This window comes from Salmo trutta, chromosome 16 (genome assembly GCF_901001165.1).
Source record: "Salmo trutta chromosome 16, fSalTru1.1, whole genome shotgun sequence".
Lineage (NCBI taxonomy): Eukaryota > Metazoa > Chordata > Actinopteri > Salmoniformes > Salmonidae > Salmo > Salmo trutta.
The window spans coordinates 21,368,604-21,390,863 of record NC_042972.1 but is presented as its reverse complement, the minus strand read 5'-3'; the positions used below and the strand labels follow the sequence as shown (position 1 = coordinate 21,390,863).

At 44.3% G+C, this 22,260-nt stretch overlaps 1 protein-coding gene across 9 annotated transcripts in view; it reads left to right on the top strand.

Annotated features, from left to right (window-relative positions):
• The window catches only part of LOC115150306 (pleckstrin homology domain-containing family A member 6), a 179,434-nt gene that overhangs the window by 117,114 nt on the left and 40,060 nt on the right, over nucleotides 1–22,260 (top strand). For 8 of the 9 annotated variants that reach the window (XM_029693453.1, XM_029693447.1, XM_029693452.1 and 5 more), the window contains 4 exons: nucleotides 12,875–13,044; nucleotides 14,027–14,575; nucleotides 14,770–15,280; nucleotides 18,288–18,374. In XM_029693453.1, the coding sequence (XP_029549313.1) occupies nucleotides 12,875–13,044; nucleotides 14,027–14,575; nucleotides 14,770–15,280; nucleotides 18,288–18,374 (1,317 nt within the window). The remainder of the gene's footprint in view (nucleotides 1–12,874; nucleotides 13,045–14,026; nucleotides 14,576–14,769; nucleotides 15,281–18,287; nucleotides 18,375–22,260) is intronic. The other variant, XM_029693451.1, reaches the window with a different exon arrangement.

Sequence of the window (22,260 nt, the reverse complement as noted above, 5' to 3'; positions counted from 1 at the left end):
CTCTTCACCCCAGAGAAGCATCTCATGACGTGGAGACATGATGCCAATGTACCCCAGGGCATGTTTGACTAGTCAGGCACACTGTGTATTGTATCTCTGCATCCGTCGCCTTGGTGTTTACACACACACCCAAGAACAAACACATGCACAAGCACACACGAACACACATGCACACAGGTTAGATCAGAAAGCAACAGTCTCAGGAAGCTTGTGAGCAGTGCATGGAAGAACTAACAGACTTATGTTTACTGACATTTACAAGAATGTTAGAGAGAGCATTGGAGAGGTGGGGGAGGAGGAGGGACAGCAGGGAGGTGGCATGGTATAGAGAATACAGAAGAAGAGAGGAGAGGAGAGAGGGAGGACAAGGTTGGAAAGAAAATGGAAGAGGTTTAAAAGGGATGGAAGAAAATGAAAAGGGGAGGGAGGAGAGGAGGGAGGAAAGGAGAGGGGGGGGCATGTTTCCCTGTTTTAACGGTTAAGAACATTGCCCTCATCTGGCACATGTTTCTGTTCCCTGTTCGGCGTTCCCGTCACCTCCTGTTAGAATCCTTGTTCAATGGAGTGAGCTAGGAGTATTCCATGAACATCAGTTACACCCTTCACCTCAGTGTCTATTACACTGTAATCCCAACAGTATATTCCCCTCTCCTTCCTCTCGCTGTCCTCATCACTCAACTCTCCCACACTCCTCCCCCTCTCTTCCCTCCCTCATCCCTCATCCCTCTCTCTCTCCCCCCTCCATGCAGTGCCCAGGGACAGCATATAATCATACACCTTTAACCCATAACCATGTTACCAATGACCTGCATCCCTGACCTTATTACTGCTAGAATAACAGAGAGAGACAGAAAGAGAGAGAGATGGTGAAAAGCGATATGTGTTTAGAGGGGGGAGAGAGACAAGGGAGAGAGATGGTGAAAATATTTATGTGTATAGAGGGGGGAGAGAGAGATGGTGAAAATAGTTATGTCTATAGAGGGAGGGGAGAGACAGGGGAGAGAGAGATGTTGAAAAAATATATGTGTATAGAGGGGGGAGAGAGACAGGGGAGAGAGAGATGGTGAAAAGAGATATGTGTATAGAGGGGGGAGAGAGACAGATGGTGAAAAGAGATGTGTGTGTATAGAGGGGGGAGAGAGAGGTGAGATAGAGATGGTGAAAAGAGATATGTGTATAGAGGGGGGAGAGAGACAGGGAGATATGTGTATAGAGGGGGGAGAGAGAGGGGAGAGAGAGATGGTGAAAAGAGATATGTGTATAGAGGGGGGGAGAGAGAGGGGAGAGAGATGGTGAAAATAGATATGTGTATAGAGGGGGGAGAGAGAGGGGAGAGAGAGATGGTGAAAAGAGATATGTGTATAGAGGGGGGAGAGAGAGGGGAGAGAGATGGTGAAAATAGATATGTGTATAGAGGGGGGAGAGAGAGGGGAGAGAGAGATGGTGAAAAGAGATATGTGTATAGAGGGGGGAGAGAGAGGGGAGAGAGAGATGGTGAAAAGAGATATGTGTATAGAGGGGGGAGAGAGAGGGGAGAGAGAGATGGTGAAAAGAGATATGTGTATAGAGGGGAGAGAGACAGGGGAGAGAGATGGTGAAAAGAGATATGTGTATAGAGGGGGGAGAGACAGGGGAGAGAGAGATGGTGAAAAGAGATATGTGTATAGAGGGGTGAGAGAGAGGGGAGAGAGATGGTGAAAATAGATATGTGTATAGAGGGGGGAGAGAGAGGGGAGAGAGAGATGGTGAAAAGAGATATGTGTATAGAGGGGGGAGAGAGAGGGGAGAGAGAGATGGTGAAAAGAGATATGTGTATAGAGGGGGGAGAGAGAGGGGAGAGAGAGATGGTGAAAAGAGATATGTGTATAGAGGGGAGAGAGACAGGGGAGAGAGATGGTGAAAAGAGATATGTGTATAGAGGGGGGAGAGACAGGGGAGAGAGAGATGGTGAAAAGAGATATGTGTATAGAGGGGTGAGAGAGAGGGGAGAGAGATGGTGAAAAGAGATATGTGTATAGAGGGGGGAGAGAGAGGGGAGAGAGATGGTGAAAAGAGATATGTGTATAGAGGGGGGAGAGAGAGGGGAGAGAGATGGTGAAAATAGATATGTGTATAGAGGGGGGAGAGAGAGGGGAGAGAGAGATGGTGAAAAGAGATATGTGTATAGAGGGGGGAGAGAGACAGGGGAGAGAGAGATGGTGAAAAGAGATATGTGTATAGAGGGGGGGAGAGAGACAGGGGAGAGAGATGGTGAAAAGAGATATGTGTATAGAGGGGGGGAGAGAGAGGGAGAGAGATGGTGAAAAGAGATATGTGTATAGAGGGGGGAGAGAGAGAGGGGAGAGAGAGATGGTGAAAAGAGATATGTGTATAGAGGGGGGAGAGAGAGGGGAGAGAGATGGTGAAAAGAGATATGTGTATAGAGGGGGGAGAGAGACAGGGGAGAGAGATGGTGAAAAGAGATATGTGTATAGAGGGGGGAGAGACAGGGGAGAGAGAGATGGTGAAAAGAGATATGTGTATAGAGGGGTGAGAGAGAGGTGAGAGAGATGGTGAAAAGAGATATGTGTATAGAGGGGGGAGAGAGAGGGGAGAGAGATGGTGAAAAGAGATATGTGTATAGAGGGGGGAGAGAGAGGGGAGAGAGATGGTGAAAAGAGATATGTGTATAGATGGGGGAGAGAGAGGGGAGAGAGATGGTGAAAAGAGATATGTGTATAGAGGGGGGAGAGACAGGGGAGAGAGATGGTGAAAAGAGATATGTGTATAGAGGGGGGAGAGAGACAGGGGAGAGAGATGGTGAAAAGAGATATGTGTATAGAGGGGGAGAGAGACAGGTGAGAGAGATGGTGAAAGGAGATATGTGTATAGAGGGGGGAGAGAGACAGGGGAGAGAGAGATGGTGAAAAGAGATATGTGTATAGAGGGGGGAGAGAGAGGGGAGAGAGATGGTGAAAAGAGATATGTGTATAGAGGGAGGAGAGAGAGGGGAGAGAGATGGTGAAAAGAGATATGTGTATAGAGGGGGAGAGAGAGGGGAGAGAGATGGTGAAAAGAGATATGTGTATAGAGGGGGGAGAGACAGGGGAGAGAGATGGTGAAAGGAGATATGTGTATAGAGGGGTAGAGAGAGGGGAGAGAGATGGTGAAAAGAGGTATGAGTATAGAGGGGGAGAGAGAGGTGAGAGAGAGATGGTGAAAAGAGATATGTGTATAGAGGGGGGAGAGAGAGGGGAGAGAGATGGTGAAAAGAGATATGTGTATAGAGGGGGGAGAGAGAGGTGAGAGAGAGATGGTGAAAAGAGATATGTGTATAGAGGGGGGAGAGAGAGGGGAGAGAGAGATGGTGAAAAGAGATATGTGTATAGAGGGGAGAGAGAGGGGAGAGAGAGATGGTGAAAAGAGATATGTGTATAGAGGGGGGAGAGAGACAGGGGAGAGAGATGGTGAAAAGAGATATGTGTATAGAGGGGAGAGAGACAGGGGAGAGAGATGGTGAAAAGAGATATGTGTATAGAGGGGAGAGAGAGGGGAGAGAGAGATGAGGCTATAAAGTAGGTAGAGAGGGCATTTTGAGAAAGTGATCTCTGCCTTGATTACTGTCCATACATTTACAGCATTATCTGTGTATTAAATTCATAAAACTGTAATCATTTATGTTCCAGAATTATATATGATTTACAGTACCAGTCAAAAGTTTAGACACACCTACTCATTGAAGGGTTTTTCTTTATTTTTAGTATTTTCTACATTGTAGAATAACAGTGAAGACTTCTAAACTATGAAAGAACACATATGGAATCATATCGTAACCAAAAAAGTGTTAAACAAATCAAAATATATTTTGTGCAAAAAGTTTGCACACTTGGTATTCTCTCAATCAACTTCATGAGGAATGCTTTTACAACAGTCTTGAAGGAGTTCCCACATATGCTGAGCACGTGTCGGCTGCTTTTCCTTCACTCCAACTCATCCCAAACCATCTCAATTGGGTTGGGGTCAGTTGATTGTGGAGGCCAGGTGATCTGATGCAGCACTCCATTACTCCTGCTTGTTCAAATAGCCCTTACACAGCCTGGAGGTGTGTTTAGGGTCATTGTCCTGTTTAAAAACAAATGATAGTCCCACTAAGCGCAAACCAGATGGGATGGCGGGTCAATGCAGATTGCTGTGGTAGCCATGCTGGTTAAGTGTGCCTTGAATTCTAAATAAATCACTGACAGGGTCACCAGCAAAGCACCATCACACATCCTCCTCCATGCTTCACTGTGGGAACCACACATGCGGAGATAATCCGTTCACCTACTCTGCATCTCACAAAGACACGCGGTTGGAACCAAAAATGTCAAATTTGGACTCATCAGAGCAAAGGACAGATTTCCACCTTTCTAATGTCCATTGCTCATGTTTCTTGTCCCAAGCAAGTCTCTTCTTATTATTGATGGTTTCTTTGCAGCAATTCAACCATGAAGGCCTGATTCACGCATTCTCCTCTGAACAGTTGATGCTAAGATGTGTCTGTTATTTGAACTCTGTGAAGCATTTATTTGGGCTGCAATTTTCTGAGGCTGGTAACTCTAATGAACTTATCCTCTGCAGCAGAGGTAACTCTGGGTCTTCCTTTCGTGTGGCAGTCCTCATGAGAGCCAGTTTCATCATAGCGCTTGATGGTTTTTGTGACTGCACTTGAAGAAACATCAAAGTTCCTGAAATGTGAAGTAATGATGGACTGTCATTTCTCTTTGCTTATTTGAGCTGTTCTTGCCATAGTATGGACTTGGTCTTTTACCAAATAGGGCTATCTTCTGTATACCAACATCATCTTGTCACAACAAAACTGATTGTCTCAAACGCATGAATAAATTCCACAAGTTAACTTTTAACAAGGTACACCTGTTAATTTAAATGAATTCCAGGTGACTACCTCATGAAGCTGGTTGAGAAAATTCCAAGAGTGTGCAAAGCTGTCATCTAGACAAAGGGTGGCTACTTTGAAGAATCTCAAATATATAATATATTTTGATTAGTTTAACACTTTTTTGGTTACTACATGATTCCATATGTGTTAATTCATCGTTTTGATGTCGTCACAATTATTTTACAATGTAGAAAATAGTAAAAATAAAAACAAACCCTTGAATGAGTAGGTGTGTCCAAACTTTTGACTGGTACTGTATTTTTTTCAAACCATTTCTGCGGGGGGCTCCAGAAAAATAATCCCTCCGAGAATAAAATGTAGCCCTGTTCTTGCTGGACCATGTCATATACATACAGTATAACCTACTGGTGCTGATGCTGTTACTATGGTGTTGCCATGGCTTGCATCAGCATCCTATCTCAAGGAGGAGGTATCCCAGCACTCTCCACCGTGGCAGGAAATTACGTTGATGGCATCATGGGCACATGACCTGCTTCCCCCTATGGAAAATGAATCAGCATCTCTCTCTCTCTCTCTCCCTCTCTCCCTCTCTCCCTCTCTCCCTCTCTCCCTCCCTCTCTCCCTCCCCTGTATCCCACCACCCAACCCCCACCAGCTCAGAAGGGGATGGAGAAACAACATAAAGATCTTATTTCCCCCTACCTAGCTGTACTCTATTTTAAAGTAATATTCAATGGTTATGATTCAGAATGTTGAAACATCATCATGATCTTACTACAGGGATCGTCAACTAGATTCAGCCGCAGGCCAATTTTTTCATGAGCGGATGGTCTGGGGGCCGGAACGTAATTACAAATAATTTGTAGACTGCAAATTGACTGCAAGAAGCACAAACAGATATAATGTTTGACTAAAACATAATCATTTCAAACCTTGCTTACATTTGGATATGATAAAATGCTCTATATCTCTCTATTATGCATGGGAATACCTGGCCCAACGTCGTCCGGGTTAGGGAAGGGTTTGGCCGGCCGGGATTTCCTTGTTCCATTTCGCTCTCTAGCCACTACTTGTGGCGTGCCGGGTGCCTGCAAGCTGACTTCAGTCGCCAGCTGAACTGTGTTTCCTCCAACACATTGGTGCGGCTGGCTTCTGGGTTAAGCGAGCAGTGTGTCAAGAAGCAGTGCGGCTTGGCAGGGTCGTGTTTAGGAGGACGCATGGCTCTCGACCTTCACCTCTCCCGAGTCCGTAGGGGAGTTGCAGCAATGGGACAAGACTGTAACTACCAATTGGGGAGAAAAAGGGGTAAAAAGTACAGAAAATAAAATTCCAAAATTAAAATCACTTGAAACTAATTTGCTGGTGTTTATACAGTCTTTTATGTCCAACACTAAAATAAAATAAAACATTTGTTTTATTTATGTTAAAATAAAATCACACAATTGTATGATCTTATTTCCCCTTCCAGTAATATTTGATTCTGATATTCAGTGGTTATGATTAAGGATGTAGAAATGATTTCAAAACCAGATTTTGCGTACAGTATTAAAATATTGACTTGTAGAAATAAGGAAACCAGTGGGTCTGGTAGAGCTGGATGGAGGACAAGGCTGGTAGGGTTATGTGGAAGATTGGGGGAGGTAGGAAGAGTTCGATATCAAGAGACGGTTCCAGACATAGACACCCAGGCTCACATGCACTCACAACACACACATTCTGTCGATCTCTTCTCAGACACGGATGAGTGTTCTCTAGGTCCAGGCTATAATTAAACAGCCAAGGATAAGTATAGAGCTTCACAAATAACAACCTGACAGAAACACTCTCATCAAACACACTCGCACACACACATATGCGGAAGCACGTACACACATTGAGGAGAGAGGATGAGAAGAAGGAGAGAAGAAAGATAAGGGAGGATGGCTTGGAGACAGGTATTGGTCATCATGGTCATCCAGTCCTTGGCCTCAGTGATTCACCTGGTCCTTGGCCTCAGTGATTCACCAGGTCCTTGGCGTCAATGATTCACCAGATCCTTGGCCTCAGTGATTCACCAGGTCCTTGGCCTCAGTGATTCACCAGGTCCTTGGTCACAGTGATTCACCAGATCCTTGGCCTCAGTGATTCACCAGATCCTTGGCCTCAGTGATTCACCAGGTTCTTGGCCTCAGTGATTCACCAGGTCCTTGGTCACAGTGATTCACCAGGTCCTTGGCCTCAGTGATTCACCAGATCCTTGGCCTCAGTGATTCACCAGATCCTTGGTCTCAGTGATTCACCTGGTCCTTGGCCTCAGTGATTCACCAGGTCCTTGGTGTCAGTGATTCACCATATCCTTGGCGTCAGTGATTCACCAGATCCTTGGCCTCAGTGATTCACCAGGCCTGGGAGAGACTCTGCTCTTTACCAAGCATGACTCATAGCTGGATATTGATTTAAATCATTAGACCTTTTTGCACAAATATTACATTTGATGACTTTGACAATCATGCCTAATACACTATCTAATTGACCTGCCACTGTTTCTATAATTAAGGGTATTTTGCTGCAGTTGCCAGACCTAACTGCTTACTGTAGAAATCATGCAAATCAGCAACTGCCAAGTCAACTTTAATCTAAGTAAACCCCCTAGCTAGCTAGCAGGAGCTGCTGTGCCATGGCCCTCACAGTCAATGAGTCACAACAACATAGTTGAGTCCTGCCCCAAATGTGTATGGGTGTGTAGGGGATCCAGGGAAACACACACACACATACGCATGCATGCATGCACTCACTCACTCACTCGCTCGCACACACACACACACACACACACACACACACACACACACACACACACACACACACACACACACACACACACACACACACACACACACACACACACACACAGGGCTGACTGTCTCAGCTGTGTTAGTGTGTGCAGGACCGGTTTGACCACTGCACCGGGGGTGTGTGAGTTGTGGAACAGTTTGAGATCACACACCTGCACTTATGGTTATTTTATTCTTGGTGAGGCCGTTGACACGATGTGACGAATGACAAGACTGGCCAGGTCGTTCCTTTGAAATTATTTTTCTAGAGCGACCAGCTTTTCTTCTTGTTGCTGTTTTGACCTTCACAATGGACCGTTCAGACTATTTCTATTGATAAACGAGATCTGAAACAGTCAGTCAACCTGTCAAGCTATAATTTCTTCAGCCTTGGCATCCCGCTAGCGGGACAACTTCCGGTGGCACTGGAGGGCGCGCAATTTAAATAAATAATCATACAAATGATGGATATTAAACATTTATGTACATATGTGTCTTATATCAGTTGAAAGCTTAAATTCTTGTTAATCTAACTGCACTGTCCGATTTACAGTAGCTATTACAGCGAAAACATGCCATAAGATTGTTTGAGGACGGCACCCCACATCAAAATATTTTTCCACCAGCACAGGTTTCAGAAATTCACAAATAGCGAATAAATATTAACTTACTTTTGAAAATCTTCCTCTGACTTGTCATCCAAAAGGTCCCAGCTATAACATGTAGTGTCGCTTTGTTAGATAAAATCCTTCTTTATATCCGAAAAAGTCCGTTTAGTTGGCGCCATTGATTTTAGTAATCCACAACATGCAGAGAAAGGAATCTGAAAATCTACCCTTAAACTTTGTTTCAACAAGTCAAAATATGTTTCTATTTACTCCTCAGATACCCTAAAATGTAATCAAACTATAATATTTCTTACGGAAAGAAGTATGTTCAATAGGAAACCAATTTTAGCATGTGTGTCCTGTCTCCATGGTGGCGCTGTGCCTAAACTGATATTTCTTAATCATTTTGGAAGTTACAAGCCTGACACCTTGAACATAGACTGCTGACACCCGGTGGAAGCCATAGGAATTGCATCCTGAGAGCTAATTTTCAGTATGCCCTTATACTTGCCATTGTAAGAGCATGGTCTCTCAACAAAAAATAAATTCAGGTTGGTTTTTCTTTGGATTTTCTCCTACCATATCTATTGTGTTATATTTTCTACATTATATTAACATTTCTACAAACGTCAAAGTGTTTTCTTTCCAATGTTACCAATTAAATGCATATCCTGGCTTCAGGGCCTGAGCAACAGGCAGTTTACTTTGGGCTCGTCATTCAGGCGGAAATGGATAAAACGAGATCTGAAACAGTCAGTCAACCTGTCAAGCTATAACAGCCACTAGTGTTCTGTGTCTTGGGACTAGAATAGTGTTGTTGTTCTCTGGCCTCTAATAGCTGTTTTAATTATAGTGTTGTTGTGATGTGTGTCTCAACCCTCCCTAGTCCCAGACCTTCCGGCTGGTGTGGAGTTGCTCTTTTCGTAGGCAGACTGTTAATGTGCTGACAGAAGGACAAAGGGCTGAAAAATATGTTCACACACACACTGGCCTCAGAGACAACTTGGCCAACTTGGTTGGAGATTGAGTATATGAATGTACGCCATGCTGGCACCCAGAGTTCCAAGACAGTTCGGCTACATTCTAGTTAGAATGTAAATTAGAATATTGTTGTTGTGTTTGGTGCCAACATGGAAGGTAGTTTGCCAGACACTGTACTGTATACTGGATCTATAGGCCTGCTGTAGCTCTGTCAAACCCTAGTTCACTGCTGCTACTGCTCAATATTTCTGTCTCAAACTGAATCTCTTTGTCACGTTCATACAATAGTTCTCTGTATTGCGTTTGGACTTTTGATGTTGACCATTGTTGACCGTTCTCGACTGTTGTTGACTGTTTTCGACCATTGTTGAGCGCTGTTGACCGCATTCTCCCTACTCCCTGAACCGTGCAAGTTGACAGAGGCAGAAGGTTTCTGGAGGGCTTTCACTAAGAAGACTAATTACCTTAAAGTCAACATTTGCATGATTGAGCAAATCAATGCTTTATGTTTCTATCTTCTACTGATTAGGATGTAACACTAGTTATTCCCTACTCTGGAACCTCGTTGGGCACTCCCTAGCCTCGTCAAGAACCAGGCTTCCCTAAACAGAAAGCCTGTTGAAGTCAATGGCAGAAAGTAGCTAAAAAGGGGAGGAAATCCAGTGTAAATCAGTGATGCCTCGCAACGCATCAAACCAATCAAATGCCTTGCTTGGATGGAGAGGAGTTTTAATGAGTTCATCGACTCAATTGTGTGTATAGAGCACAGTTCTGGCAAAACAGAATTCAGTTTTTCTTGCAGGTTTTCTTCCATTTTCTGCAATGTTACAAACCAGCATATCCAACAACTCTCTGCAAAATGTGTCCTACCCGATCTGAAAACAGTGATGAACATAACATCCTTTCTACGGGCATATGGGGGGAGGGTTCTTGAAATGTAACATCCCCCAAAAAATGTATTCACTGGAAGCAGAACATTGTAGCCGTTTCGGCTAATACTAAAATTCTCCAGAACTCCAAATGAGGCCTGACAACAATGTAATTTTGAGGTATGGCTACACGAGACAAGGCACTCCCTTCATCGCTATGTCTCTCTGTGACAGCAGCCAGGCAGTACCAGAGGCAGTATTCCTCACATATATACCAAGTCCTTAGGGGTTTCTGGTTGAGGAGTTTGCGGTCCAAGGTCTATATGTAACTGACAGAATGGATACTATGCCTACAAAATGACATGTTTTGAACTAGGTACATAGAAACAAACCATTTTATGGCTCAACTTACCTGCACCCCGTTTAGGGCACATCAGATGTGTTTCCGCGCACCTGTGTCCTTTTAGCTCAGTAACTGATCATAGTTGTCTTATTTATCTCTGCTGACTTGTGATGTAACAAGATAATGCACAATATAATAAAATATATTAATTACTATTATAGTCCTACTTCCATATGCATCTCTTAACCTGATATGGTTCTACTGTACTCATGTGGCTGATGAAAGAAATTACAGTAAATATCACCCATGTTACCTTTGCATGTTGATGTTGTGTAGATTACAACGAAGTGTGAGCTATTTTACCAATCACAATGACATCAGGGAATGGACAGGAAAGCTAATGGATGTATTTTCTCCTTAATAACCAGTTTTTCTTTCAGGATACCAGTTGTGGCAGGATATTTGTGGATCCTTGAGTTTCACAGCAATATGAGCCTGTGTCTAGGATAGGATCCTTACCCTTACCTCTGTCTAGGATATGAACCTCACCCTTACCTCTGTCTAGGATAGGACCCTTACCTCTCTCTAGAATAGGATCCTTACCCTTACTTCTGTCTAGGATCCTTACCCTTACCTCTGCCTAGGATAGGATCCTTACCCTTACGTCTGTCTATGATCCTTACTCCTACCTCTGCCTAGGATAGGATCCTTACCCTTACTTCTGTCTAGGATATGATCCTTACCCTTACCTCTGTCTAGGATAGGATCCTTACACTTACCTTTGTCTAGGATAGGATCCTTACCCTTACCTCTGTCTAGGATAGGATCCTTACCCTTACCTCTGTCTAGGATATGATCCTTACCCTTACCTCTGTCTAGGATATGATCCTTACCTCTGCCAATGATAGGATCCTTACCCTTACCTCTGTCTATGATATGATCCTTACCCTTACCTCTGTCTAGGATATGATCCTTACCCTTACCTCTGTCTATGATATGATCCTTACCCTTACCTCTGTCTAGGATATGATCCTTACCCTTACCTCTGTCTATGATATGATCCTTACCCCTACCTCTGTCAAGGACAGGTTCCTTACCCTTACTTCTGTCAAGGATAGGATCCTTACCCTTACCTCTGTCTAGAATATGATCCTTACCCTTACCTTTCTCTCTAGGACCCTCACCCTTACCCCTTGCCCACCATAACCCTCTGCGTACCCCTCCAATCAAAGTGCTCTGACCTCTGAACTTTCACCTTTATAACCTCGGACCCTCACCAATTTCTCCTCTCCTTCCTCGCTCCCCAAACTGCGAGGACCCCCGGGCATAGCTGTCCTCCATTGTGCCTGTGTAGAGTTCCCCAGAGGATCTTGTTCCATGTAGGTAGTTTTCACCCTTTATTCACCCTTTCTCTTCTCCTTCTCCCAACTGCATGCTTACTCTGCTCACTGCATGGTGTTGGTCACTAACTGTTAAAGAGTGAGATGCTGGATTCACCTGGTTGGTTTTACTGTCAAGAGTCTGTGGATCCAGACAATGGTTTTATACTACATGTTATTGGGCATGTTATTGGGCTTTGACATTGCAGGCAACATTGCAGGCAAGACACAATTGACTGATCTACAAATCACCTTTCATTATAAAGAACTAGTTATTATTTTTTTGTAGATCAGTCAGTCACAATTTATCCACAATGCATTACGGATTTGATAACTGCAGTGCCATCTAAAGGCTGTATACTCACAACTAACCTGGGCTGTTTTCTGAGTAATCTAAACTGACTGTGGTTTGCATGTTATGACTATTCACCAGTACATCAGTCAATGAAACGTTTTGTGCAGTATTTGCTGATATTAGCAATGTAAATACAGCTATTTCATCTTACTTCACTATACTAGTCAAGCTGTGTATTAGTCCAGCTGTCTATTAGTCAAGCTGTGTACTAGTCAAGCTGTGTACTAGTCAAGCTGTGTACTAGTCATGATGTGTATTAGTCAAGCTGTGTACTAGTCAAGCTGTGTACTAGTCAAGCTGTGTACTAGTCATGATGTGTATTAGTCAAGCTGTGGACTAGTCAAGCTGTGTATTAGTCAAGCTGTCTATTAGTCAAGCTGTGTAGTAGTCAAGCTGTGTACTAGTCAAGCTGTGTACTAGTCAAGCTGTGTAGTAGTCAAGCTGTGTACTAGTCAAGCTGTGTATTAGTCAAGCTGTGTATTAGTCAAGCTGTGTACTAGTCATGATGTCTATTAGTCAAGCTGTGTTTGTTGGTCATTGGCAATTATTCAATGCAACATTAAAATACATGCATGTGATGATGATGATGATGCTTCATATGAGGAAGGCTCTGGCTAACACTGTGTCTCCTCTCTGTCTGTCTATTACAGGTTTGGTACGAGGAAGAGGAGGAAGGTGAGATTAAGGTCCACATTGTGTTCTGTATGCAGGCTGAACACGCAGGAACACGCACGTATTACTTCAGCGCTGAGACTGCTGAGGAACAGGAGGAGTGGGTCGACGCTATGAACGAGGCTGTCCACATACTCCCTTCATGGAGGTACGCACACATACTGTACAAGCACGCACGCTCGCACGCATGCACGCACACACGTAAGCAAGTACGCACTCACACACACGCACAAAAACACACACACAAACACACGCACTCACACACAAACACACACACACGCGCGCACATACACGCACACACGCGCACACACAAACGTAAGCAAGTATGCACGCACACACACACACGTAAGCATGCAAACGCAGGCACACACACACACACACACACACACACACACACACATAAGCACACACACACACACACACGCAAGCACGCACGCACACACTCACAAGCACGCACGCACACACGCACAAGCACGCACGCACATGCATGCACACACACACACATACACACACACACACACTCACACACACGTAAGCAAGCATGCACACACACGCAAGCACGCTCGCACACACGCACACACAAGCGCGCACGCACATGCATGCACACACACAAACACACGCACACACACACACACACACAAACGTAAGCAAGCATGCACACACACACACACACGTAAGCATGCAAATGCACACACACACACACACACACATAAGCACACACACACACACACACACACAAGCACGCACACACACACACACACGTAAGCATGCACACGCACACACACACACGTAAGCAAGCATGCACACACACGCAAGCATGCACGCGCACACACACACACACACACACACGCGCACACACACACACATGCACGCACACTCGCACACACGTAAGCACGCACACACACACACAACCACTTAATGTATTGTAAAATCTGTTGTAAAATGTATTGTCATTAAAAAATAAAAATATTATAATGTATATTACTGCCTTAATTTTTGCTGGAACACAGAGTAGCTGCTGCCTTGGCATCTACCATTGGGGATCCATATTAAAATACAAATACACATTCAAATACACACACACAAACACACAAATACACACACACGCTAACTCTCTCCCTTCCCCACAGGACCACCAACTCAGAGGCCACCACACCCACAGCGGAACTCCATGGTAACACCTTGGTAACCAAAGGACCTGAACCACACACTCAGACACACACATACATCGAGGACAACAGCCAGACGACGGAGTTCCAAGACCCAGAGAGCGGACCACAAAAAACCGCCCATCACAAGGTCAACGGGGTCGACGCCATGGAAACGCCACTTCCCTCCACCAGCAACTCAGAGCAGGAGGGGAGGATGGAGGGAGAGAGGACAGGAGGGCCTGGACCTGGGGGTGCACACCATCCTCATCACCAACCCAATGGGTGGGGCCCCTACGGTCCCCCAAACGGACCCCCCCAGGGTAACGGGCGGCCGCTCCAGGGACCTCCAGAGGGAGGGATGAGAGAGGGGAGGGAGGTGAGGGAGCAGCCTGAGAATGTGGTGCTGAGACGGGGCTTTGTGCCACGGACGAACCCTGAGAGACAGGCCCAGAGGAAGAGCTCCATGACCCAGCTACAGCAGTGGGTCAACCAGCGCAGAGTCATGGCTGTACAGGAGGACATGAACAGGTGAGAGAGAGAAAGAGGGAGCGAGAGAGAGGGATGGGTGAGAGGATAGAGAAAGAAAGAGAGAGAGCAGGAGAGAGAGCGAGAGAGAGAGGAAGGAATGGGAGAGAGAATGAGTAAGAGAGCTGTTTTTGTGTGTCTACAACTTCATGTCTCCCTTCAACTATCTCTTTGTCTCTCTCTTTATCTTCCCCCAGTACCTCTCGTTACTACACAGTGAACCGGGGTGTTCCAACTGACTACTACAGTGTCTACGGTAGCGTGGTGGGTGGTCCGGGCTACGTGGAGCAGTACCCCCTCTACCCCTTGGGCGTACGCCCCGACAGCATCTGCTCTGTGTCAGCCGTGGGCTACGACCGCCTGGGCCCCCCTCGCTGGACCAATGAGGATAAGAGATGCTCACTACGGGACGGACCCCCGCCCCCTCGAGACCCATATGGTCCCCCACCCGGCCCTGCCTATTACAACCAGATGGATGCAGCCCAGAACTCCATGAGGCGTCTCTCTATTCAGCCCAGGTCTAGGTCCGTCCCCAGGTCCCCCTCCTCATCCTCGGCTGGTCACTACTCACCCGGCCCTCATAGCTTTGCCTCGCCCATCTGCTCGCCCTCGGCCCGGTTTGACAGAGGACCAAGCAGGCTACAGGAGGATGTGATCTACGCTGACCCCTCTGTGTATGGACTGAGGAGATCACTGAGCTCACCCAAGGTGAGAGAGGGGAGAGTGTGTGTGTATGTGTACGCTGTGTGTGTGGGGGATGTCAGGGTATTTTTGTTATGCCTGACAATAATTTGGAGGGAAAAATACCAGATGGTAGATGTGTTACAATTTTTTACAATCACTTTGGCACTAATTTCCGATCCTTGAGGTCATTTTTCAAAACTCTCGACACAAAACGGTCATCACTTGTAACACAGTCTGTCCAATGTTCAAAACATTGCATTGTGCGTTCATATCCTTAAAGAAACCTTGCACTTGCAGAATCATTGGTTCAAATATCTCGTTTATCATGAAATACCATGAAATACCACCCAGACACAAGATACTGATAGTTTCACTGTGTAGTTGTTTGTACAATCATTAAATATTCTAGTACAAAAGATGTGATGTTTCATTATGGTACTACACGTAAATACATCACTGTAAAAGGACTAGTAGAGAGAATACAACAGACACAGTGGAATCATTTAACAAAATCTTAAATTTATTGATGAAATACAATAAAATCACAACATAGGTTTCTTTGAATCAAAGCTAAAATAATTAGCTACAAAAAAGAAAAAACTACAGTAAAACATCAACTGCAGTGTTCCTCACCTGGATTACTGTAAAAGGCAAAACAAAGAATTGATTACTGTACTTCTATATTTCCATCAACCCTGTCTTGTGGATTTGATCACAGGTTCTCATCCACATCACAATGGATGTTTTCATTAGCCAAACATCTTGGGAAGAATCTTTGGACATGGTGACACTGGTCTGCCGTGATGTCATTGCATGTGTCATCCATGGCCTGGAGAAGGGTGGCTTGTTCGTGAGGGTGCCTATCATATACCTTCCGCCTCCATGTGGAGAAAAATTCCTCAATCGGGTTAAGGAAAGGGGAGTATGGGGGTAAGTACAGGGTGGTAAATTGTGGATGGGCCTGAAACCATGCTTGCACCATTTGAGCATGGTGGAACCTTACATTATCCCACGCAATGACATAGGTCACGCCATCATCTCTACAGACCTGATTTAGCTCATCAAGAAGGTTACACAAGGAGAGCTGCATTATATGATCCAATACGAGGTCTGTGTCCCACCATACCATCTTCCGATATAGCCGCACACATGGTGATGTTGGACCCACGTTGTCCAGGTACTTGGATGGTTGCCCGCTGGCCAATGAAATTCCTCCTTGTCTGGCCAGGTTGAAGCCTGCCTCATCCAAAAATAGGAATTTGTGATGGTTTTCATCAGCATCCAGCTCCATCACCCTCTAAAAATACATTTTGGAAAGAGAATTACTGATTACAATGATGTAGAATTTTTGGGGAATTTTTCACAACAGGAATCTTGAAACTGAACATACTCGGTCCTCAGTTGCTTCACTTTGTCTGCATTTTTTTCAAAAGGCACATGGCATAGCTGTTTTAGAGACACCTGGTGCCTTTTCAGCATGCGTGCAATAGTCTGCAAGCTTATGGCTTCCACATTGTTGAACATGTCGTCATTGTCCAAGATGTGCTGCCAAATTTCTGTAAGGCGAATAGAATTTCGGGCCCGAACTAAATTGACCACAGCCCGCTCTTGTTGGTCAGTCAGAATTTTGCCTCTGCGTCCCTTATTTGGCCTAGTCTCAATTCTGCAGGGAAAATTACAGTAAGAACACGTTTAGTCACATCACCTACTCTGTGGTACACATTGGCATGCAGTATACAGTCATTTGACAATTGAGAGTAGCCTAATGTTTAGTGCATGCTGAAGACTTACTGGTTCTCATTGTGGAAAGTTCTCATGATTGAGGCCACGATTGATCTTCTGCCGGTTCCATGCTATCGCTATGTTGATGTAGGTGGATACCACTCATTTCACTATATACTCGTACCACAATGTGATATCAATCATCAGTAACGAGTTGTCAGTATTGAAAAAGCGATTACAAGGGCCTGCATACATACACTCACCGGCCACTTTAATAGGTACACCTGATTGTTAACGCAAATAGCCTGCTCCTTCGAACAGCGAATCATGTGGCTGCCTGCAAATCAACATATAGAGTGTATAGAGTAGAGAGCTTTAGTTGTTGTTCGACCAAACATTACAACGGGCAAGATGCGTAATCTCAGCAACTTTGACCGTGGTATGTCTGTTGGTGCCACACATGGTGGTTCCAGCATCTCAGAAACAGCTGCCCTCCTGGGATTTTTACACACTAGTCTCTAGAGTTTACAGAGAATGGCGCGATAAACAACAGCCGTTTAAACAACAACAGCCGTTTAAAACAGTGGTGTGGAGAAGGGCATCTCTTAACGTACAACACTGTGAATAATTCAGGCTGTTGTGGAGGCAAAAGAGGGTCCTACCCAGGACTAGATAGGTGTACCTAATAAAGTGGCCTAGTTAGTGTACTGTCAAATGTCAGTAATGTCAAATCTGAAAACAAGGTTCGGAAAAGTGGTACATGGGACCATAGAAACAGTGTCTGATAAAGAATGATGATGAAATATTACATCCATTGGTGTCAATTTATCTTATCCTGACACTTTCCTGATCTAAACATGGAATATTGTTCATCAGTTTCCATAAAACTATGCATTAAGAGTAATGCAACATTTACTTATCATTTTGAGCAGTTGTATCAATTGGTAGTTAGATCATTGTAATGAAATGAATAGACAGTCATTTCAGATGTAATGTGTGAATTGTATTTTGAAATGGTAATACTTTGATGTTAAGTTGTGTCATTTTGAACAGGTGATTTTAGTTCAATGAACAAATGATCTTAGATGTATGTGTATTGTATCCAAGCAACTGGAAAAAGTGTTAGAGTTTTGAATAATGTGCATTTTGATCATCGGTTGTGAGTTTTGTGTCTCGAGTTTTGAAAAATGACATCAAGGTTCTGAAATGAGTGCCAAAGTGATTGTAAAAATGTGTGATTGGTGAAGATGTTTCTTTGTGTTGCTAGCGAAGTGATCTTAGAACATCCTGGTTATTTCTCTTATTTCAGTATGATTACCCTGGAGACAGGAGGTCGCTAAGCCAAGGAATGTACCACTACAACTACCCTGCCTCCCCCTCTCTCCACAGCAAAATGGTACGTCCTCCCAAAGCGTGTTACACTATCAAGAGACACAGACCAATGAGTCCAATGTCAAGGTTGTGAGACACTTGACTACAGCCCTCACACACACCTACACGCGCTTAGCAGGAATATTGTCCTCGACAGCTACCTGTGCTTAAAATAAGATCAGCAGTGTCTCTAAAGGTATGTTATAGCTGTGCTTCACTGCTGTATCTGGTGTGAGTTCATATGTCTGTCCTCTCTTTCTGTCTTCTCTCTTTCTGTCTATCTTTTGTTTTGTCTCTGTCTATCTGTCTGTCTGTCTGTCTGTCTATCTGTCTGTCTGTCTGTCTGTCTGTCTGTCTGTCTGTCTGTCTGTCTGTCTGTCTGTCTGTCTGTCTGTCTGTCTGTCTGTCTGTCTGTCTGTCTGTCTGTCTGTCTGTCTGTCTGTCTGTCTGTCTGTCTGTCTCTGTTACTCTCTCTTTCTCTCTACATACACAACTCTCTCTCCTTGAACTCTTGGTTTATGTCTCTGCATCTGCTGATGCCACTGATGCTGTTGCTACTGGTTTCACTGGTTTCTCTGGTACTGGTACTGTCCTCGTCCTTGTCACTGCTGCTGTCATTGCTGCTGCTTGTATCAGGAGGATATTTTAGACTTGCAGCTCCAGAGAAACCTGGAGTACCTCGATCAACAGGTATGTGTCGTAGGCATCTCTGAACACAGCTCTACCACTACCTCTACTCATGCACATGAACACTCACACACCAAACAAAATCCAATGTATTTTACACATACGTGCTATGTCACAATACATTGTAAAAGCTAGGTAACTAACAAATGACTTGGAAACAACGTTGATTCAACTAGTTTGTGCCCAGTGGGAAAGCTTGGTAACTTACAGTGCCTTCGGAAAGTATTCAGACTTTGACTTTTTCCACATTTTGTTACGTTACATCTTATTCTAAAATTGATTGAATTGTTTTTTTTCCTCATCAATCGACACACAATACCCCATAATGATAAAGCAAAAGCAGGTTTTTAGAAATGTTTGCTAATTTATTTATATATATATATATATATATATATATATATATATATATATATATATATATATATATATATATATATAAAAAACAGGATTGTGAGATTTACATAAGTATTCAGACCCTTTACTCAGTACTTTGTTGAAGCACCTTTGGCAGCGATTAGAGCATTGATTCTTTTTGGGTATGACGCTACAAGCTTGGCTCACCTGTATTTGGAGAGTTTCTCAGATTATTTTCTGCAGATCCTCTCAAGCTCTGTCAGGCTGGATGGGGAGTGTTGCTGCATAGCTATTTTCAGGTCTCTCCAGAGATGTTCAATTGGGTTCAGGTCCGGACTCTGGCTGGGCCACTGAAGGACATTCAGAGACTTGTCCCAAAGCCACTCCTGTGTTGTCTTGGCAGTCTGCTTAGGGTCGTTGTCCTGTTGAAAGGTGAACCGTCTGAGGACCTGAGCGCTGAGGTTTTCATCAAGGATCTCTCTGTACTTTGCTCCGTTCATCTTTGCCTGGATCCTGACTGGTCTCCCAGTCCCTGCCGCTGAAAAACATCCCCACAGCATGCTGCCACCACCATGCTTCACCGTAAGGATGGTGCCAGGTTTCTTCCATACGTGACTCTTGGCATTCAGGCCAAAGAGTTCAATATTGATTTCATCAGACCAGAGAATCTTGTTTCTCATGGTCTTAGAGTGTTTAGGTGCCTTTTGGCAAACTCCAAGCGGGCTGTCATTTGCCTTTTACTGAGGAGCGGCTTCCGCCTGGCCACCATAAAGGCCTGATTGGTGGAGTGCTGCAGAGATGGTTGTCCTTCATCCTTCTGGAAAGTTCTCCCATCTCCACAGAGGAACTCTAAAGCTCTGTCAGAGTGACCAGCGGGTTCTTGGTCAGCACCCCAACCAAGGCCCTTTTCCCCGATTGCTCAGTTTGGCCAGCCAGCCAGCTCTAGGAAGAGTCTTGGTGGTTCCAAACTTCTTATATTTATGACTGATGGAGAGCCACTGTGTTCTTGGGGACCTTCAATGCTACAGACATTTTTTGGTACCCTTCCCAAGATTTGTTCCTCGATTCAATGCTGTCTCGGAGCTCTGTGAACAATTACTTTGATCTCATAGCTTGGTTTTTGCTCTGACATGTGCTGTCAATTATGGGACCGTATATAGACAGGTGTGGGCCTTTCCAAATCATGTCCAATTAATTGAATTTACCACAGGTGGACTCCAATCAAGTTGTAGAACATCTCATGGATGATCAATGGAAATACTCTGAATACTTATGTAAATAAGGTATTTCTGTTTTTGCTTTGTCATTATGGGGTTTTGTGTGTAGATTTCTGAGGATTTTTGTTTATTTAATCAATTTTAGAATAAGGCTGTAGCATAACAAAATGTGGTAATGTCAAGTGGTCTGAATACTTTCCGAAGGCACTGTAGCTACTGAGAACAGAGAAGGGTGGGGAAGGAAGAGTCTAGAAGTCTTGAGAAGGTGAGAAGAATGACATTTGGATCATCCATAAACTGTTGGTTACACTAAACCCCAAACTAAGTGGGGTTGACAGCATTTGTGTGATGTTTGCCACAGCATTCAGATGTATTGCCGTGTGGAAGATGTATTTTCCATGTTGTCCACACTGCTACCTGCTAAAAACCTGTTGTTTCTCACACCCACATTCCAGTTTCACTCCCACTATTACCCTCTCTCCCCTGTCTCACTGTCACTGACTGCTTGCACCTTATGGTAATGACTAGTCTCTGGTAATGCACTATACACACCCCATCAGATCTACAAGTACTGTAACTCTTTGTTCAACATTAAACACAAACAGAAAGTTATCTCTTCGATTTAACCAATTTGATTCTCAAATTCAAATTAGAATAGAAACGCACTAGTCGGGGACTGTTACTGCGGCCAAGCTCCTGTCTGTACTGTGACAACCAGGAGAATGATGGACAGTGTTTTGCCCCTGGTGACCGGTGGAGATCACCTTATCGGCATGTAATCAGAATGGTGGAGCGATCCTCCTTTAGAGCAAATATCTTCTCACAAGTAAGAGAGGAGAGAGTGTCCCAGAGAGGCAGGTTTCAGCATGACTCACAGGCCCCACAGTGGTCCCCAAATTATTTTCTTTCCACTGTGACCCACCTAAAGCCTTTCAACTTTTTGCATGAGTCATCATGGAAACACAAATAATGTTTCTAACCATGACCCAGTCACGCCATAACCCAAAGGAAGGAAACATTACCACTCAAAGACCCCTATACCCTCACAATATTCCTCTTCCCCTAATATCCGTTTCCAAGATGTCTGGATCATTGTAGCACAGATTGTTTGCCTTGTAGCCACATGGTTTCTGGTATCAGAGTGTAACTCCTTGTGCAGGCTCTCTCTTTCCGCAGAGGTCAACTACTGCCCTCTTCAGGGCTTTTCTAGTCAATAGTGATTTAGGGCATGGGGCTCAGGTGTAGTCTAGACAGAATCAAATCAAATTAAAAAAAACTTTATTTGTCACGTGCCGAATACAACAGGTGTAGACCTTACCGTGAAATGCTTACTTACAAGCCCTTAACCTGAGTGGCGCTGTGGTCTAAGGCACTGCATCACAGTGCTAGACCTGGGTTCGATCCCAGGCTGTATCACAACCAGCCGTGAACTGGGGTCCCATAGGGCGGTGCACAATTGTCTGGGTTAGGGGAGGGTTGGCTGTCATTGTAAATAAGAATTTGTCTTTAACTGACTTGCCTAGTTAAATAAAGGTTAAATAAATAAAAAAATAAAAACAACAATGCAGTTCAAGAAAGAGCTAAGAAAATATTTAGTAAATAAACTAAAGCAAACAATAATAAAAAGTAACACAATAAAATAACAATAACGAG